Source organism: Sturnira hondurensis, unplaced genomic scaffold, assembly GCF_014824575.4.
Source record: "Sturnira hondurensis isolate 20B ecotype Veracruz unplaced genomic scaffold, ASM1482457v3 Scaffold0009178, whole genome shotgun sequence".
Classification (NCBI taxonomy): Eukaryota; Metazoa; Chordata; class Mammalia; order Chiroptera; family Phyllostomidae; genus Sturnira; species Sturnira hondurensis.
Window position 1 is genome coordinate 3,724,406 of NW_028081809.1, and position 19,879 is coordinate 3,744,284.

At 38.9% G+C, this 19,879-nt stretch overlaps 1 protein-coding gene across 3 annotated transcripts in view; it reads right to left on the reverse strand.

Moving 5' to 3' along the window:
• Positions 1–19,879, reverse strand: part of VWA3B (von Willebrand factor A domain containing 3B) — a 172,488-nt gene that overhangs the window by 55,479 nt on the left and 97,130 nt on the right. For all 3 annotated transcript variants that reach the window (XR_005068002.1, XM_037056830.1, XM_037056829.1), the window contains exon 15: positions 330–457. Coding sequence is in view for 2 of the 3 variants with exons in the window: in XM_037056830.1 (XP_036912725.1) it covers positions 330–457 (128 nt within the window). In the remaining variant the exon portion in view is untranslated. The remainder of the gene's footprint in view (positions 1–329; positions 458–19,879) is intronic.

Consider the following 19,879-nt stretch of genomic DNA (forward strand, 5'->3'; position numbering starts at 1 on the left):
GCACACATACCTCCTCTGCTCTGTCACTGCTGGGGCTGAGGGCATGTTTATACTAGGTTCAGATAAAACCAGCCCTGCTTTTAGGTGCCATGCAAGGAATTCAGAATTTACTTATCAAGGTGGACATGTGGCCTCCTTAAGCCAATTGTTATTAAATTATTAGATTATAAATTTTCTTTGCTTAGAAATCCTAAAGTAATCATACTGTGGGGTTCTTTTTCAAAGAAATATCACAAAGCACTGCTTTGAAGGAAAAAGTGTCAAGGAGAGGGAGCAGAGCAGTGGAGAGAGGACCACAGTGAAGGGATCACGCAGTCTGGCATGCTCACTTGTCTCCTTCCTTTTCACCGTTGTACCACCAGTCCATGATCAACGACTCAGAATAAAGGTTTTGCATCTTCTCCAGGTCACTGCGTCCTTGTTCCATTTCCTTAATTAAAAGAATGAGATCTTCATTCTGCCAAAATGAGATGTGAAGACACTATGAAATTGTACATGAGTTCACACTGCAAGCATTTATTTTTAAAAAAGATTTTACTTATTTATTTCAGAGAGAGAAGAAGGGAGAAGAAAAAGAGGAGAAACATTTATGTGAGAGAGAAACATCAATTGGTTGCCTCTTGCATGCACCTGAACTGGGGAACAGGCCCGAAACCCAGAAATATACCCTGACTGAGAAAGATCTGGCCACCTATTGCTTTGTGGGATGATGATCAATCATCTGAGCTGCACCTGTCAGGGCCATACTGCAACATTTCTAGCACAAAACCAAGTGTATCAGGAAAAGAATTCCAAAGAATTTCACGCAATTCTTACATTATTCCATTTTTAAACAGCTTTAGTGAGGTATAGTTTACATACACAGTGGGATGCATGGAAAGGGTGCCATTTGAATAGTTTTGACATTCACACCTGTGAAATCATTATTGCAATCAAGAAAATAAACATGTCCATCATCCCCCAAAGTTTCCTCATGCTGCATTATAAATCTGTTCCCCACCACAAAACCCCTCTCCCTCCATCCCAAGCAACTACTCATCTGCTTTCTGTCATTATACATTAGTTTAATTTTCCAGAATTTTATATCAATGGGATCATAAAGTACATATTCTTTTTTGCTAGCTTCTTTCACTCATATAATTATTTTGAGATTCACTCATGTAGCATGAATCAATAAAGAACTCATTCATTTTTATTGCTCAGTAGTGTTATATTGTATATTGAATACCAACATTTAATCACCTGTATTTGGACATTCGAATTGTTTCAAGGTTTGGGCTATTATATGAGCACTTGTGTAAAAAGCTTTGTATGAACACTTGCTTTCATTCTTTGGGGGAAATTATCTAGGAGTGGAATGGTTGGATCATATGACTGGTGATGTGAAACTTTTAAAGAAACTACTAAACTCTTTTCCAGAATGACTGTACTAGTATATATTTCCACCAGTAATGTATGAGTGTTTTAGTTCCTCCACATTCTTGCAAATATTTGGTGTGGTCAAATCATTTTAATTCTACCCATTCTCACAGCTGGGCAACGGTATCTCATTGTGGTCTTCATTTGTATTTCCCCTAATGATTAACAATGTTGAGCATTTTTCCTGTTCTTATTTGCCATGCATATATCTTCTTTGGTGAAATATCTGCTGAAATATTTTGTCCATTTTTTGAGTTTCCTTATCATTGAGTTTTTAGAGATATTTATATATTTTGGATGGAAGTCCTTTATTAGATATACAATTTGAAGATAATTTCTTACAGTTTACAATTGTCTTTTTTTAAATTGCTGTTCAATTACAGTTGTCCCAATCCCCCTCCCATTTCTCTCCCCTGCCCTGTCCATACCCTACCCCCTGTTCCCACAGTCAATTCCCACCTTATTGCCCTTGTCCTTGGGTCCTTTATACATGTTCCTTTATTTAACCCTTCCCCTACTTTCCCCAGTTATCCCTCTCCCTGCTCCCCTCTGGTCACTGTCAATTTGTTCTTTACTTCCACGTCTCTGGTTCTATTTTGCTCTTTTGTTTGTTTTGTTGATTATGTTCCACTCACTGGTGAGATCATAAGGTATTTGTCTTTCACTGCTGGGCTTTTTCACTTAGTTAAAAATAATATTCTCCAGTTCCATTCGTGCTGTCGCAAAGGGTAGGAATTCCTTCTTTCTTTCTTTTTTTAAAAAAGGTTTTATTTATTTATTTTTAGAGAGAGGAGAAGGAAGGGGAAAACAGAGGGAGAGAAACATCAATGTGTGGTTGCCCCTCACACAGCCCCTACTGGGGACCTAGCCTGCAACCCAGGCATGGGGCCTAAACTGGGAATTGAACCAGTGACCCCTTGGTTCTCAGGCTGGCACTCAATCCACTGAGCCACACCAGCCAGGGCAGATTTATCTTTTTTGACTCCCTGTCTTCATGGTGGGATCTTCTGTGGTAGGAGACCTGTGGGATACTCAGTGGTGCAGTCTCACCTGGGCTTGATGGTCTTGCACTGCCCATTATGTCTTTTATGTGGGCTCTCTGGTTGCAACAGAGTTTTGGTTGTTGCTGGTTTGTTCTTCAATGGGATCTTCCCTCTGGCTGACTGACTGAGAGTCACTCTACCCTTCACATCATGTATACTATTGTACAGGTGCTACCAGAGCAAGAACCAAACAGCCCAGGAAACAGACCCACTCCTGCAATTATAACCCCCACCCACAATTACATTATCAACAGCCAATGCACCAATATTAATAAAGGTGTTAAGAGATGAAGACTATTATAAGAGAGGAAAGTGAATATGAGATGACTAATGGAACAAAAAGATTTTTCAAGGGTAGAGGGAGGGACAATAATAGGAGTAGGGAATAGAGACAAGGCAAAGTGGGAAAGAAAATAAAATTTACTTTGTAACTAAAAATGGCAGTAAGAAAGGTAGAACGGAGTAAGAGATGAAAAGCATGTAGTATTAGGTTAAAACCAAAATTTAAAGAAAAAATATATATGTGTATATACCTAGTGAGATTAAAAAATAGACAACCATGACCACAACCACATATATATACACATGCATATATATGTGTGTATGTATGTGTATACATATATATATGTATGTGTGTATATACATGTATGTATAAAAATAATATAGACCTAATTACAGTAAAAGCTACACCACAGAAATAACAACTAATGAGCTGAGAAATATATAGGTAGAATGGGAATAAGGGGGCAAAAGGAAAGAAAGAAGAGCTTAAAAGATGTCTACAGGAAAGAGAAGTTATTTTGAGAGAACAGAGGGAGGAGGAATGCTAACAGTATTTTCTCTGCCTCTGAGTTTTGGTTAGCAATGATGCTGCATCCTGCCCATATGCACTGGTCTGTGAGCCTGGGTCCCTGCCAAGCCTTGGGTACCTCTCAACTCCCCTTTTAAAAGAGGTTCTCTATGGCCCCCACACTGTAGCGAGGGTCCTTAGGGGTCCTGTTCTCTACGTGCTCCCTCTACCACCAAATCACACAGTCTCTCACAGTCAGTTTCTGGCCACCTCCGTTAGGGCCTCTGACAATTTTAGATACAGTTTCTTTCTGAATTTTTCCCTGATGACATTGGGAAGATCCCCTCAGCTCTACTATAATACAAAGTGGCCATGGCATGCTGTCCCTGCTCCCTCCAGAGGTCTTCTGCCTTAGGCTTTTCTGTTCCTATTGTGCAGTTTCTAAAGCCCACACCCCCCAGGCCTTTTCTTGCCACCCAGTAGCTCACAGGTCCTGAGAAAATCTATGGTGCCCCCCAACTCCGCGCAGCCAGCAGTGCTGGGCTGGGCAGCAGTGGTGGTCTGCTGAGAAAGCCTGGGCCCACAGGCACCCTGCAGGCGGGTGGTTCCTGTGTACTAATGTGCACTCCCCACACTCTCCTCTGCATGCACTCTCACTCACAGATGCTTTCGCTCATTCTCCACTCTGTATTCTGACTTCAGATCCAGTCTGTGTCAGAGTGCAGATGAACAGAGCTGCCTGCTATTCTGTCACCATCTTAGATCTCTCCAAATTTGTCTTTTCATGATCTTAGAATTGTCTTTTAAATAGAAGTTTTTAATTTTGATAATGTCTAATTTATCAATTTGTTCTTATATGAATCATGCTTTTAAAATCCTATTAAAATATTTTTTGTCTAATATAATATGACAAAGCCTTTTTTATATGTTTTCCTCTAGAAGGAGACAAACATAGGCTTTACATTTAGGTCCATGAACCCTTTGCAGTTAATATTTGAATAAGATGTGAGGTATGGATCAAAGTTCATTTTTCGCATATGGATATCCAACTTTTCCCACACCATTTCTTTCTCTCTTTTAAATTATATTTTATTGTTTATGGTACTAGAATTATCCCAATTTTCCCCCCTTTGGTCCCTCTACCCAGGACATCCCCTACTGCCTCAGGCAATGCCCATACCATGGGTCATGCATATATGTTCTTTGGCTACTCTATTCCCTATGCTGTACTTTACATTCCATGACTATTCTGTAACTACCAATTTGTACTTCTTAATCTCACCTTTTTCACCCATGCCCTGACCCCCCTCCAATATGGCAGCCATCATAATGTTCTCTGTATCTATGATTCTGTTTCTGTTCTGCTTGTTCATTTATTTTGGGTATTTTTAGATTCAATTGTTGATAGATATGTATTTATTGTCATTTATTATTTATAATTTTTATTTTCTCCTTAAAGAAGACCCTTTAAAATTTCATATAATACTGATTTGGTGGTGATGAACTCCTTTAGCCTTTTCTTGTCTGGGAAGCTCTTTATCTGTCCAATTCTAAGTAATAGCTTTGCTGGTAGAGTAATCTTGGTTGTAGGTCCTTGCTTTTCATCACTTTGAAAACTTCTTGCCAATCCTTTGTGGCCTGCAAAGTTTCTTTTGAGGAATCAGCTGACAGTCTTATGGGAGCTCCCCTGTAGGTGACTAACTGCTTTTCTCTTGTTGCTTTTAAGATTCTCTCTTTATTTTTAAACTTTGGCATTTTATTTATGATGTGTCTTGGTGAGGGCCTGTTTGGATTCATATTGTTTGGGATTCTCTGTGCTTCCTGGACTTGTATGTCTATTTCTTCACCAAATTGTGAAAGTTTACTGTCATTATTTTTTCAAATAGGTTTTCAATTTCCTTCTCTCTCTCTCTCTTCTCCTTCTGACATCCCCATTATGCAAATGTTGGTACACTTAAAGTTGTTCCAGAGGCTCCTTACACTCTCCTCATGTTTTTGGAATTTTTTTCTGTTCTGATGGGGTGTTTTTTGCTTCCTATATTCCAAAACGCTGCTTTGATTCTTGGCTTCATGCATTCTAATGTTGATTCCCTGTAAACTGTTCTTTATTTTAATTAGTGTATCCTTTATTTCTGATTGGATTTTTTTATGCTGTCGAAGTTCTCATTAAGTTCATTGAGCATCCTTATAACCATTGTTTTGAACTCTGTATCTGTTAGGTTGCCTGTCTCCATTTTGTTTAGTTCCTTTTTGTTCTGTTCTGGAGATTTGTTCTGTTCTTTCATTTGGGCCATGTTTCTTTGTCTCCTCATTTTGGCAGCCTCCTTGTGTTTGTTTCTATGTATTAGGTAGAACTGCTACATCTCCCAGTATTGGTAGGGTGGTCTAATATATATAGGAGGTGTCCTGTAGGGTCAATGGCACCATCTCCTCTATTACCCAAGCTGGGTACTCAAGGTGTGCCCATCATGTGGGCTGTGTACACTCTCCTGTTTAGTTGAGCCTTGATTGCTGTTGACATATCCAAGATCAGTCACTGCCTGTGTTCTGCCTGGTGTCATGCAGCATAAGCTACAAAGTGACCTGCAGATGGCTGCTACTTGTGCTGGGCTTGGAGATGCCCAGGAAAGGCCAAGCCATGAACCAAGGCCCATTGCTGCTAGTACCAGGCCTGGGGCAACTTAGTGAGAGGTATGGGGCTCACTGAAGCCAGATGCTGCTTGTTTGATAGAATTTAAGAAAATCTGAAGAATGGGCCAAGACAAGCTATTCTTTAGAAAAGCCATTAGAAACTGCTTGGACCAGAAAGTTGAGTGGGGCAGTGCCTGAGGAAATCACCAGGTTGGAGCAATCAGTATATGCCAGGTTGACAGAGTCTCAGATATGATGTCTGCCTGCTAGCCCTGTGGCTCTGTGGGGGAAGGGCTCAGAAAAGGAACAATGGCCTCTGCAGGACATGTCAGGGAAAAAGCTTCCTTCCAGTTCTTGCCCTGATGCCAGACACTTCAGTTCCTCCCCATATGTCTCTGGTGCTTTTTAATCTCCTGCCCTTGCCCTGGAGCTCAGAGGGAGTGAGTCTAAGTATGTCTGTGCATGCCCTTTAAGAGGGTCTGCCAGGGGGTCCAGCAGTTTCTGTCTTCCATAGCCTCAATCCCCACTGGTTTTTACAGCTAGAATTTATGGAGACTTATCTTCCTGACATTGGAAGCCTGGGATGAAAGGCCCAGTGTGGGTCTGGGACCCCTCACTCCTAAGATATCCCCCTGATTTTTATCTGCCACACGTAGGTGTGGGACCAAGTTGTTTTGTGTCTCTGCCCCTTCTACCAGTCTCTGTGTGGTTTATTCTTTAACTCCATAGTTGCAGAATTTCCATTCAGCTCAATTTCTGATGGTTCTGAATGATGGTTGTTCTATAGTTTAGTTTTAAGTTTGATGTGGTTGTGCGAGGGATCAAGCCATGTTTACCTATGCTGCCATCTTGGCTGGAAGTTCCTACACCATTTCTTGAGGAAAAAAATATATAACTATTCTTTCTTCACTGAATTGTTTTTACATCTTTTTTTGAAAATCAGTTGTTCATATGAGTGTTTGTCTATATATGGTTTCTCTATTGTGTTCCATTGATCTGTATATCAATCTTAACATTAATACAACACTCTTTTGATTACTATAGCATTACTATAAGTCTTGAAATAAGATTGTATTAGTTACCAACTTTGTTTTTCTTTTTCTAAGTTGTTTGGCTATTCTAAATCCTTTTCATTTCCATAGAATTGGTTTGTTAATTTTTACAAAAAAATCTGTTGGGATTTTGACTGATATTGCAATGAGACCAATTAGAAGAAAATGAACATCTTAATATTGTCATGTCTTTTGGCCTATGAACAAGATATATCTCTCAGTAATGTTTTCCAATTTTCAATGTACATTTCTTTCGCATATTTTGGTAGATTTTTTTCCCTACATATTTAATATTTTTGATGCTAATGTAAATGATTTTTATTTATTTTTATTGTTTTTATTAATAGCTAGAAACAAAATTTATTTTTGTATACTAAATTTGCATCCTACATTCTTGCTAAATTAACTTTTTGTTCCTGTAGCTTTTTTGTATATTCCATTGAACTTTCTGCATAGATGACTATGTTGAATGAAAATACAGTTTCACTTCATTTTTTCCAATCTGTATGTATGCTTTCCCCCAGTTCATCCCTGACCCTATTTCAGTGCACTGACTAGAACCTCCATTACATTGCTGAATAAGTATGGTGAAAGCTGACATCCTTGTCATTTTCCTGCTATTGCGGGAAAAAGCATATGATCTTTTACCATTGAAGCATAATGTTAGTTGTAGGTTTTTCACAGATACCATTTATCAGATTGAGGAAGCTCATTCTTTTTATTTTATTTTATTTTTTAATTTTATTTAATTCTTGTTCAAGTACAGTTTTCTGTCTTATATTCCTAGCCCTACCCCCCACAAGTGCTCCCCATTTCTGCCCCCCACCTTAGTTATTGTCCATGTGTCCTTTATACTTATTCATGTGAGTCCATCCCCTTTTCCCCTATGATTCTCTCCCCTCTCCTTTCTGGACCCCGTCAGCCTGTTCCGTATTTGAGTGTCAATCATCATATTTTGCTTGCTTGTTTGTTTTGTTGTTTAGATTCCTGTTAATGGTGAGATCATATGGTATTTGTCTTTCACCGCCTGGCTTATTTCGCTCAGCATAATGCTTTCCAGTTCCATCCATGATGTTGCAAAGGGTAGGAGTTCCTTCTTCCTTTCTGCAGCATAGAATTCCATTGTGTAAATGTACCATAGCTTTTTGATCCAGTCATTTACCGATGAGCATCTAGGTTGAGGAAGTCCATTCTATTCATACTTCACTGATAGCTTTTATTAAAAATGCATGTTGGATTTTGTCAAAGCCTTTTCTGTATAAATTGAGGTCATTGTAAAGCTGGTTTTTAAAGTTTTTACTATGGTTAATTGAACCAATCATGGACTTCTGGAGTAAGCTCAACTTGTTCTTTAAACATTAGACTTTTAATATATATTTTGATTTCAATTTTCCAAATTTTGTTTAGAATTTTTGTGTCTATATTCATGTGAGATATTAGCCTATAAATGTTTTATAAAATATTTTTGATGCTTTGGTATCAGGTTAATGTTAGCCTCATAGAATGAGTTGGGAAGTATTCTCTTCATTTAATTTTCTGAAAGAGTTTCTGTAGAATTGATATTATATTGATACAAATCGTCAGTGAAGTCATTCAGTAATCCAGTAATGGAGTCTTCTTTTCAAAAAAGGTTTTTAATTACAAATTCAATTTTTTAAACAGATGTAAGCGGTTCAGGTTATCTATTCTTGAGAGAGTTTTGGTAATATGTGTCTTTTAAGCAATTGATCATTTAATCTTTGATGTAAATTTATTATGTTTTGTATTACCAGTAAATTGTCTTATCTTTTTTAAATTAAAATTTTTATTTTCAGGAAACTGTAGATTCACATGCATTTGTAATAAATAATACAGAGAGATCCCATACACTCTTCACCCAAAATGTTGAACATCTTGAAAATCAATAATAGAATATCACAACAAGGATATTGGAATGGATAAAATCCACCAATTATATTCAGATTTAGCCAGTTTACTTGTCCTCATTTGTGTGTGCATATATGTGTGTATTTAGTCATATACAATGTGCTCACCTTTGTAGGATTGTGCATTTGTCACTACAGTCAAGACACTGAACAGTTCCATCATCACAAGAAGGCCTCATGTTGCTTTTTCATAACCGTATGTGCCTTCCTCCCTCCCTCTCACATCCTTCCTAAACCTTAGTAACCACTAATTTGGTGTCTACTTACAAAGTTTTGTCATTTCAAAAATGTTATACAAATGGAATCATACAGTATATAATTTTTTAAGATTGGCTTTTTCCCTCAGCATAATTGCCCAGAAATTCATCCAAGTTGTGGTACATATCAATAATTCATTCCTTTTATTACCGAGTAATATTGTAGAATATGGACATGTCATGATTTAACCATTCATCTGTTGAAGGACATCTGAGTTGTTTTGTGTTTCTGTCTAATAAAAATGAAGTCATTATCAGCATTCAAGTCTAGGCTTTTATGTGAATGTAAGTTTTTATTCTATAAAATATATGTCTAAGAGAGCAAGTATTGGATCATATAATAATTAAATGTTAGTTTTTAAGGCAATTGTCAAACTTTCCCAGAGTGGTTGTGACATTTTGCATCCCTATGAACAATTACATACAACCGTATTAACAATTTGGTTTCTCCTAATCCTTGCCAGCACTCAACTTTGTCACAATTTTTCATTTTAGCCATTCTGATTGACTTGCACTGGTATTTCATGGCAGTTTAATTTGCATTTCCCTAATGGCCAATGAGTTGAACACCTTTTCATATGCTTATTTGCCATCCGTATGCACTTTTCAGTGAAATGTCAGTTCATGTATTTTGCCTGTTTTCTGATTGAATAATTTGGTTTTTACCGCTGAGTTTTTAGAGTTTTTCATACAGCCTAGATACTAGGCCTTTGTCAGAGATGTTGTTTGCAGATACTTTCTCCAAGTCCACAGACTGTCTTTTCATTCACTTAGCAGGGTCTTTCACAGAATAAAAGCTTTTAACTTCGATGAGTTCTAATTTATCAATACTTTCTTTTTTCCTTTCTTTACTGTATTTTTTCCATTACCACTTGGTCCCCTTATACCCTTCTCCCCCACACAATTACCACACTGTTGTCTATGAGTTCTTTTTCTTTTTTGTTAAATCCTTCCAGCACTTACCTTCCACTCACCACCCTTTGCTGTCATTCTGCTCTCTATGAATCTGTCTCTATTTTCCTTGTTAGTTCAGTTTGTTCATTAGATTCCACATATGAGTGAAGTCATACTTTCTTTCATAGATCATGTTTTTGGTGTCAAGGGTAAAAATTCTCTGCCTAGCCTGATGTCCTCAAGATTTTTGCTTTATATTTCTTCCCAGAAATTTTATAGTTTAATGTTTTACATTTAAGTCAATGCTTCATTTTGAGTTAATGTCTGCATGAGTGAGATGTAGGTTGAGGTTTATTATTTTGCCTATGAATGTCCAGTTGCTCCAACCATTTGTTGAAGAGGCTCTCCTTCCTCTAGTTTTTGCACTTTGTCAAAAATCATTTTGGTACATTGTGTGAATATATTTCTGAGTTATACATTCTATTCCATTGGCCTATGTGTCTATTCCTCCACCAAAACTATACTGTCTTGATTAATGCAGCTACAGAGTAAGCTTTATTGCCATTTTATTTTTTTCAAGACTGAATTTTTTCTAGGGCCTGTTTCTTGCCATAAAAATTTAGAATAAGTTTGACTATGTCTATAAAAAAACCTTACTGGGATTTTGATGGGAGTTTTATTAAATGTATAGATCAAATAAAGGGGAATTGACATCTCTAGTATGCAGAGTCATTCATTCTGTGAATATGTTGTCTGTCCATTTATTTATGTCTTTAATTTCTTACTACTGAATTTTGTGGATAATAATGTGATGATTGCTAGGAGGAGGGGAATATAAAAGGACTAAATGGTAATGGAAAAACTATAATAAAGATTAAATTTAAAAAAGAAAACAATTTCAGCATGAAAATCTTGTACATATTTTAAGTGTATACCCATTTGTGATTATAAATGATACTATTTAGTTTTGAGCTCTGCATGTTCATTTTTACTTTATCAAAATGATTAAATTTTGTGTATTGATCTTATAACCAGTGACCTTGCTGAACTAATTTAAGAGTTCTAGAAGTTTTTTTTGCTTTGTTGCAGATCTGTTGTGGTTTCCCATGTACACAATAGGGTACCTACAAAGAGGGATAGTTCTATTCCTCCCTTTCTAATTTGCATGCCATTTATTTTTTTTGCTGCTTCGCTACCATGGGTAAAGCTTCTGGTAGCATGCTGAATAAAAGTGGTTAGAATGGATGTCCTTGTTTCTATCTTGACCTTAGGAGAAAACTAATCTTCCAATATTAAATATGATTTCAGCTGTAGGTGTTACAATGATGTAAGTGGAGAAAGTTCTCCTCTATTAGTATTTTGCTGAGAGTTTTTAACATGATTGGGTGTTGGATTTGGTCAAGGCCTTTTCTACACAATTGATAGGACCATATGATTTCTCTTTACCTGTTGACATGCTGGATTATGTAGATTTTCTTTTTTTAAGCTATTTATTATTTTTTAAAAGATTTTATTTATTTTTAGAGAGAGGGGAAGGGAGGGAGAGAAACATCAATGTGAGGTTGACTCTCACATGACCTCTACCAGGGACCTGGCCTGCAACCAAGGCATGTGCTCTGACTGGGAATCAAATTGGTGACCTTTTGGTTTGCAGCCCATGCTCAATCCACTGAGCTACACCAGCCAGGACTAGATTTTCTAATGTTGAACCAGCCTGGAATAAATCCTCCTTGGTCATAATGCAAAATTCTTTTAACACATTGCTGAGTTCAAATTAGTAATATTTTACTGAGGATTTTTGCATCCTTGTTCATGAGGAATATTGTTATGTAGATTTTTTTAAATACTGTCTATTTGGTTTTGGTGTCAAGGCACTAATAACCTCATAAAACAGAAATAGCCCCAGGAATTACAAAGTTATCCCTCCTCTTCCATTTCTTGAAATAAATTGGATTAGTTATTCTTTGAATGTTTAACAAAATTCTCCATGGAGAATTTTCAGAAGTTTTAAAATTATTAATTCAATTTATTTACATTGTCCATTTTATCTTGGTTGGCTTGGTAGTTCATAGTTTTTGTGAAAGTGATCTATTTTTTATAAGTTGTTAAATTTTTTAGTGTAAGTTGTCCATTGTATTACTTTATTATCTTTTTAATGACTGCAAGATCTATTGTGATGTCCTCTATTTTATTTCTGATACTAGAGCTTTGTGAATTATATTTTTGCTTTTGTCAGCCTTCCAAGAGATTTTTAATTAACTCTTGAGTCTTTTTTCCCCTGAAAGAGATTTTTTCATCTCATTGCCTTTCTCTATTTTGTTCTATTTTCAATTTCATTGATTTATGCTCTTTTCTTTATTGTGTCCTTCCTTCTGCTTGCTTTGGGTTTGTTTTGCTTTTTGTTTTAGTTTCTTGGGACAGGGAACTCAGATTGTTGATTGAATACCTTTCCTTGTTTTCAGCATAAGCATTTAATACCATAAATTTTACTCCCAACACTGTTTTAGTTTCATCCTACAGAATCTGATATGTGTTGTTTTTATTTTCATTTAGTTTTAACTATTTTTTATTTCCTTTGAGACTTCATCTTTGACTTATGTTATTTAGAACTGTGTTGCTTAAATTCCAGGTTAGATGTTTTCCTGCCATTTTCTATCATTTATTTCTAGTGTGATTCCACTGTGGTCAGAGAACAAACTCTGTGATTTCATGTCTTTTAGATTAGTTGAGGTTTGTTTATTTCCCATTTAATGGCCTATCTTGACAAATGCTTTTTGAGCACTAGAAAAATGTGTGTTCTGCTATGGCGGGAAATATTATATCCATGTCAATTAGATCCATGTCACTTGTGTTGCTCAGATCTCTGTTCCTGCTAATTTTATGTCTAGTAGGTCTACCAGTTGCTGATAGGGAAGTGTTGAAGTCCCCAATTATAATTTTGTATTATCCATTTGTTATTTTTGTTTTTTAAAAAAATATATTTTATTGATTATACCATTACAGTTGTTCTATTCCCCCCCTTCATTCCCCTCCACTCGCACACTCCCTCCCCCACCATTCTCCCCCCTTAGTTTATAACCACGTGTCTCAAGTTCTTTAGATTCTATATTTCCCCCACTATTCTTGCCCTCCCCCCTATCTATTTCCTACCTACTGTCTATGCTATTTTCTGTACCTTCTCCCCCCTTCTCCTCCTCCCACTCCCCTGTTGCTAACCCTCCATGTGATCTTCATTTCTATGGTTCCACTCCTGATCTAGCTGTCCTCTTGGTTTGCTTTTGTTTTAGGTGTGGTTGTTAATAACTGTGAGTTTGCTGTCCTTTCACTGTTCATATTTTTCATCTTCTTTTTCTTATATAAGTCCCTTTAGCATTTCATATAATAAGGGCTTGGTGATGATGAACTCCTTGAACTTGACCTTATCTGAGAAGCACTTTATCTGTCCTTCCATTCTAAATGAAAGCTTTGCTGGATAAAGCAATCTTGGCTGTAGGTCTTTGGATTTCATGACTTGGAATACTTCTTTCCAGCCCCTTCTTGCCTGTAAGGTCTCTTTTGAGAAATCCGCTGACAGTCTGATGGGTACTCCTTTGTAGGTGACTGTCCCCTTATCCCTTGATGCTTCTAGGATTCTCTCCTTCATTTTGGTCTTGGCTAATGTAATTNCCTCATTTTTTTGAATTCTCATCTCTTCATTCCTTTCTGGTTGGATGTTTTGTTCTTCCTTCTGGTCCATTCCATTGATTTGAGTCCCAGTTTCCTTTCCATCACTATGGTTTCCTGTGCATCTCCCTTCATTTCAATTAGTTTAGCCTTCATGTGTTCCTCTAATTTGTGACTATAATCTACCAGTTCTGTGAGCATCCTGATAAACAGTGTCTTGAATTGTGCTTCTGAGAGGCTGGCAATTTCTCAGTTGCTGAGAGTTATTGGTTCTGGGACTTTGAATTCTTCTTGTGCCATCTTTTCGGCTGTTCGTGCCTGTTACGTAGCAGGATCAGAGCCCTAGGTGTTCACCAAAGCAGGGCAACTCAGTAGCTGGGTTGTGATGCTGTGGGGGCGGGGTCAACGAGGAGAAATGGCGTCCCCTCTTCCACCTCCTGCCTCGGCCCCCACACATGCAGCAGCTGCCACCGTCACCGGGGGCCCGCGCGTTTCATCCCACTGCACGCGAGTGTGCCACGGCCATCAGCCCTCGCCCCCTGGGGCCTGTGTGGTCCGCCTCACTGTGCACGAATGTGCAACTGCGGTCAGTCTGCCCCACACCCTGACTGGGTCCGGGCCACTTGCGTGCCTAGGTGGGGGGATCTGTCCTGCCCGACCCTGCTCTGCTGCTGGCTCCGCCCCTCTTACCATCCCGGTTGAACAGTTAGTTGTAGTCGGACTTCCATATAATTGAATTTTCTGTCCTTTGGCTGTGTCTTTGTTCTCCAAACCTTTTTTGTATTCAAATTTGGTTGTGGGAGAAGGCACAGTGTTTCCACCTATGCCTCCATCTTGGCGGAAGTCCCCCATTTGTTTTTTTGACTCTATCAATTTTTGCTTCAGATCTTTTAAGGCCGTATTGGTTTGGGCATACACATTTGGGGCCTGCATATTTTCCTGGTGGATTGATTCTTTTATTATGATGTAAATTGTCTTTACTCTGAAATCTACTGTATCAATTATTAACATAGCCAGTCCAGCTTTTTAATATTTATGTCTTTTCCATCCTTTTACTTGAACCTACCTATGTCATTGTACTTGAAGTGAGTTTCTTGTAAGCATATATAATTCAGTCATGTTCTTTTATCTACTGTACCAACATATGTTTTTTTGTTATGTAATTAGACCCTTTACATTTAAAGTAACTATTGGTGTTAGCATTTACATCTATCGTTTTACTATTTTCTGTTTATTTTCATTGGTCTGACCCTCTGCTTCACTTTCCTTGCCTTTCTTTGGGTTACTTTAACTTTTAAATATAATTCTATCTTGGTTTATTTTTAGTGCTTCTGAATGTGTCTCTTTGTATGGTTTTAGTAAGGGTTTCTCAGGATATGACAACATATATATGTGACTTATGAAAGTATACTAGCAATCAATATTTTACTACTTTGATAGAAATACATAAACTTCACTTCTATTTATGTCCCTTTACCTACCTCCCTTTTAAGTATTATTGTCCTTAGTATCTGATAGTGTTTTTATTTCAATTATCAGATATGATGAATAAATCTCATGAGGAAAAGGATAGTCTATTACATCTACTAATATTTTTTCTGTTTTCTCTTTCCCTCCTGATGTTGCAGGATTCCTTCTTTATGGTTTCCTTTTTCTTAAAGAACTTCCTATGGTCAATTTATTTATTTATTAAGATTTTATTTATTTATCTGTAGAGAAGAAGGGAAGGAAAGAGGGAGAGAAATATCAGTGTGTGTTTGCTTCTCCTGCGTCCCCTGCTGGGAGCTGGCCTGCAACCCAGGCATGTGCCCTGACTGGGAATCGAACAGCGATCGTGTGGTTCGCAGGCCCACCCTCGCTCAATCCACTGAGCTACACCAGCCAGGGCTCCTATGGTCAATTTAAAGTCAGATCTTCTAGTAACAAATTCTTTTAAATTTTATTTGTCTGAAAATATTTTCATTTCCTCTATTTCTGAAGGATAGTTTTATCAGATATGAAATTTGCGGTTGATGGCTCTTTTCTTGCCCCATGTGAAAAATGTTGTGCCACTTTTTGTGGGACAATTATCTCCAAATTGTTCAAAGACACGTTACAATGGGGGAAACCCTGCCCTGAAATGGGGGAGAAGTTGGAGAGTGCCAGATGGCACAGAAGTGGCCACTGCGCTGAGGCTGGCTGCCAGACCAGTGTGCCTTGCCCTGTCAACCAGGGTGATACACACTGGCTGTGCAGGGGATCTGGGAGAAGCCTTTAAATAGGAGAGCACACAGAAACATGGTCTTTTTGGATCTCCCCTCTTTCCCGGTTGCTGGAGACTGGCGTTCCTGGGCCCCAAACCTTGGGAAGCAAGTGGTCCAGGAACATCCCTGGAGCCCCTTCCAGAGCACTCCAGGGCCTGCCTGGAGCGCAGTGGGCACTAGGGCAGTGAGAGGGGAAGGGAGGAGGCTCAGGCCAGTGGTCTAGGCTCAGGGAGCATGGATTGACATTAAGCTCCGGCCCCACCCCCACATGGGAAGGAGAGGCTGTGGCCTCCCACTCGTGCCTCCATTCTGGGCAGGGCCTTGGGCCCACTGCACTAATGTGCTGGACAGGGCGTAGCAGACCACTGGAGGGCAGCATGTTCAGAGGAACAGGCCAGTGCACTGCAAATAGGATGTCTGGACAAAGATTATGAAAGATGCCTGAAGCCAGAAAGCAACTGGAAACCAGTTGAGCCACCTACATTTCCAAAAGGATGGAACTCTGGGTTGGGGAAGAGGTTCCTAGCAAAACCTTGAACTGAGCTGGCAGAGGGTGGCTGGGTGATTTTCTTTGGGTGTCTTTGAGGAAACAGGATTTGAATCAGAAACTTGCCATTATTTCAAATTGTGTGATTGTTAAATAAAAGATTCTTTTTCCTTCCCACTGAACTCTGTCTCTAGAGTTTTGTCAATATGGTAGTGAAGGGTGGGACCCCCACTGGCTGGTCTTGGTAACAGACAGAGATTGTAAGGGAAGGAGGTAAATAGAGTAGTGATTAGCTCCACATATTACTGCCTCCCCCTTTAGTCTTGTTGATGCTGGATGGGGTGGAGGCTCAATTCTACAGTGGGGGAGAACAACAGTGGTATCAGTCTTATTTTACACTACCCCACTGACACCAGGAATAGGGAGAACTTCAATGTCTCCTATCCCAAACTCACACTTCTGCGTTCATTTTCATTGATGCTAGGTGTTGTAGAGTTTAGCTTCCTGCTGAACCCCACTGACATGAAGGCTGTGGAAAACATAGTAGAGAGCAGACGGATCTCACACTGCCTTGTTAAATCTTGGTGCTGCCTGGTGGGGGTCCAGGCACCAAGCTTGGCACTGGACTCCATGGACACTACCATGGTGGGAAATAAAGAGCGTTGCTTACTTCCACAAGATCAGCTTCCCATTCAGTCCTCTGATACTCTGATACTACCCTAGCACAGGATTTGGAGCATCACCTGCTTCTGCCTAGTGGGGTTTAGAGAATCAGCTTTCCACTCAGCCCTATTGGCACTGCTCCAGCAGAAAAATCAGAACACTGCCATCTGCTTCCACCATATGGGGAACGAAAGATTAGCTGTTTGGTCAGCTCTGCTAATGCCACATGGCAGGGGGATCAGAACATCCTCACTTGGTTCCATAAAGCAGGAAAGTGGTGTGGAAAATCAGCCTCCTGTTCAGCTCCTCTGATCCTGAGGAAAGGGGGTGCAGTTTTTCCACTGATGTATGGGCAAAGTAGGGCAGACATTACCAAAAAGTTTTCTGTGTCTAGGCAAACCTTTTCCTGGTCCTTTGGCTAGGGGAAATAGGCTTTTCTTGGGTCAGTTTTTATCTGTGCCTGTTAGAGATTCTAAATTAGAGGCTTCTGCAGTGTTCTCTATGGGATATATGGGATGTAATAAAAAAAAAGAGGGCTCACTATCATGTCATTCCTGGGTTCAGAGGTTCCCAGTCATTCCAGCGTCTTTTTTCCACTTTTCAGAGTCTTCCTATGCTTACTTGTCTCGTGTCCAGGACTCCTACAGTATAAGATGGAAGACCTAGGAGGAAAGGGGCTACTTTGCGATTGCTGGAAATGGAAGTCCCTTCAGCAATCCATCTTATAATTAGACTTAAATAAAAAGGACAAAAACTTGCATTTCATTCCTTAGTGTAGAACTGTATTTCTGTATGGTATAATTTTCCTTCTGTCTAAATTATTCCTTTTATGCACGGGCCTGTGAACGAGAGGATCGCGGATCGATTCCCAGTCAGGGCACATGCCTGGGTTGTAGTCCTGTTCCCTGCAGGCCAACTCCCAGCAGGGGACGCACAAAAGGCAACCATACACTGATGTTTCTCTCCCTCTCTCCTTCCCCTCTAAAGATAAATAACTAAATAAAATCTTAAAAACAATTTTTTAAAATAAATAAATTATTCCTTTTACCATTTCTTTTTTTAAGTATATTTTATTAATCATACTTTTACAGTTGTCCCAATTTTTCCCCCTTTGCCCAACTCTGCCAGGTTCCTCCTTTCCCTCTAGCAATCTCCCCTTAGTTCATGTCCATGGGTCATATATATAAGTTCTATGATTTCTCCATTTCCTATACTGTTAACATCCTCTTGTCTATTTTGTACCTACCCAATTATACTTTTAAATTACTATACATTTTCCCCTATTATCCCCCTTCCACCTCCCAGCTGATAACCATCCAAATAATGTTCGTATCTATGATTCTATTCTTGTTCTAGTTGTTTGCTTACTTTGTTTTCATTTTTTTTCAGAATCAATTGATAGTTGTGAGTTTGTTGTCATTTTAATGTTCATAGTTTTGATCTTCTTCTTCTTCCTAAATAAGTCCCTTTAACATTTCATATAATAAGGGCTTGGTGATAATGAACTCCTTTAACTTGACCTTGTCTGGGAAGCACTTTATCTGTTCTTCCATTCTAAATGATAGCTTTGCTGGAGAGAGAAATCTTGGTTGTAGATCCTGACTTTTTATCACTTTGAATACTTCTTGCTAGTCTCTTCTTGTCTGCAAAGTTTCTTTTGAGAAATCAGCTGACAGTCTTATGGGAATTCTTTTGTAGGCAATTCTCTGCCTTTCTCATGCTGCTTTTAAGTTCTCTCTTTATTTTTAACCTTTAGCATTTTAATTATGATGTGTCCTGGTGTGGACCTCTTTGGGTCCAACTTGCTTGGGATTCTCTGTTCTTCCTGGATTTGTATGTCTATTTCCTTTGCCAAATTAGGGAAGTTTTCTTTCATTATTTTTTCAAATAGGTTTTCAATTTCTTGCTCTTCCTCTTCTTTTTTTGCATGCCTATGATTAGGATGTTGGCCCTTTTGGAGATGTCCCAGAGTCTTCTTAAATGCTCCTCATTTTTTGAATTCTTATTTCTTCATTCTGTTCTGGTTGAATGTTTATTTCTTCCTTATGTTCCAAGTCATTTACTTGAATCCTGACTTCCTTCCCTTTACTGTTGGTTTCCTATAAATTTTTCTTTATTTCCTTATTGAGCTTTCATTTCTTCCCTGTGCTTTTGCCATATTCAATGATTTCTTTGAGCATTCTGACCACCAATATTTTGAACTATGTGTCTGACTGGTTGACTGTCTTCACATTGCTTAATTCTTTTTCTGGGGTTCTGTTCTGTTCCTTCATTTGGGCCTTATTTCTTTGTCTCCTGGTTTCAGCAGCCTCCCTATGTCTGTACACTAGGTAGAGCTACTTTGATTCCATTTCAGGGCACCTGTTAAATTGTATGAGGGGAAGCCTTGAGTATTCACCAGGGTGGGGCAACCTTGACTCTGTGTATAGGAGAGGAGTCCAAGAGGTGAATAATGCTGCTGCTGGCTGACTTTGAGTGCTTGCCTGGCTCTCACTCTATTTCCAGTCACTTCACCTACTCCCTGTATGCAACTGGCACCCCTGTAGCTCCTGTCTTGGTTGTGGTTCCCATGGTGGGTGGGTTTGTGTATGTCCTGGCAGTTTGTTCTGCTGTTCCAATCCCCACTAGGTTTATAGCTAGAAGTTATGAGGTTTTATTTCCTCAGTGCTGGAGCCCTGGGCTGCATCGTCTGACCTGGGGACTGGGTTCGTTCTTGCACAAGGGGTCTCCCAAGTTTTTACCCACCACACGTGAATATGGAGCTGCCTGTTCCACCCACTATGGCCACTTTGCCACCTCTCCACCACTGCCT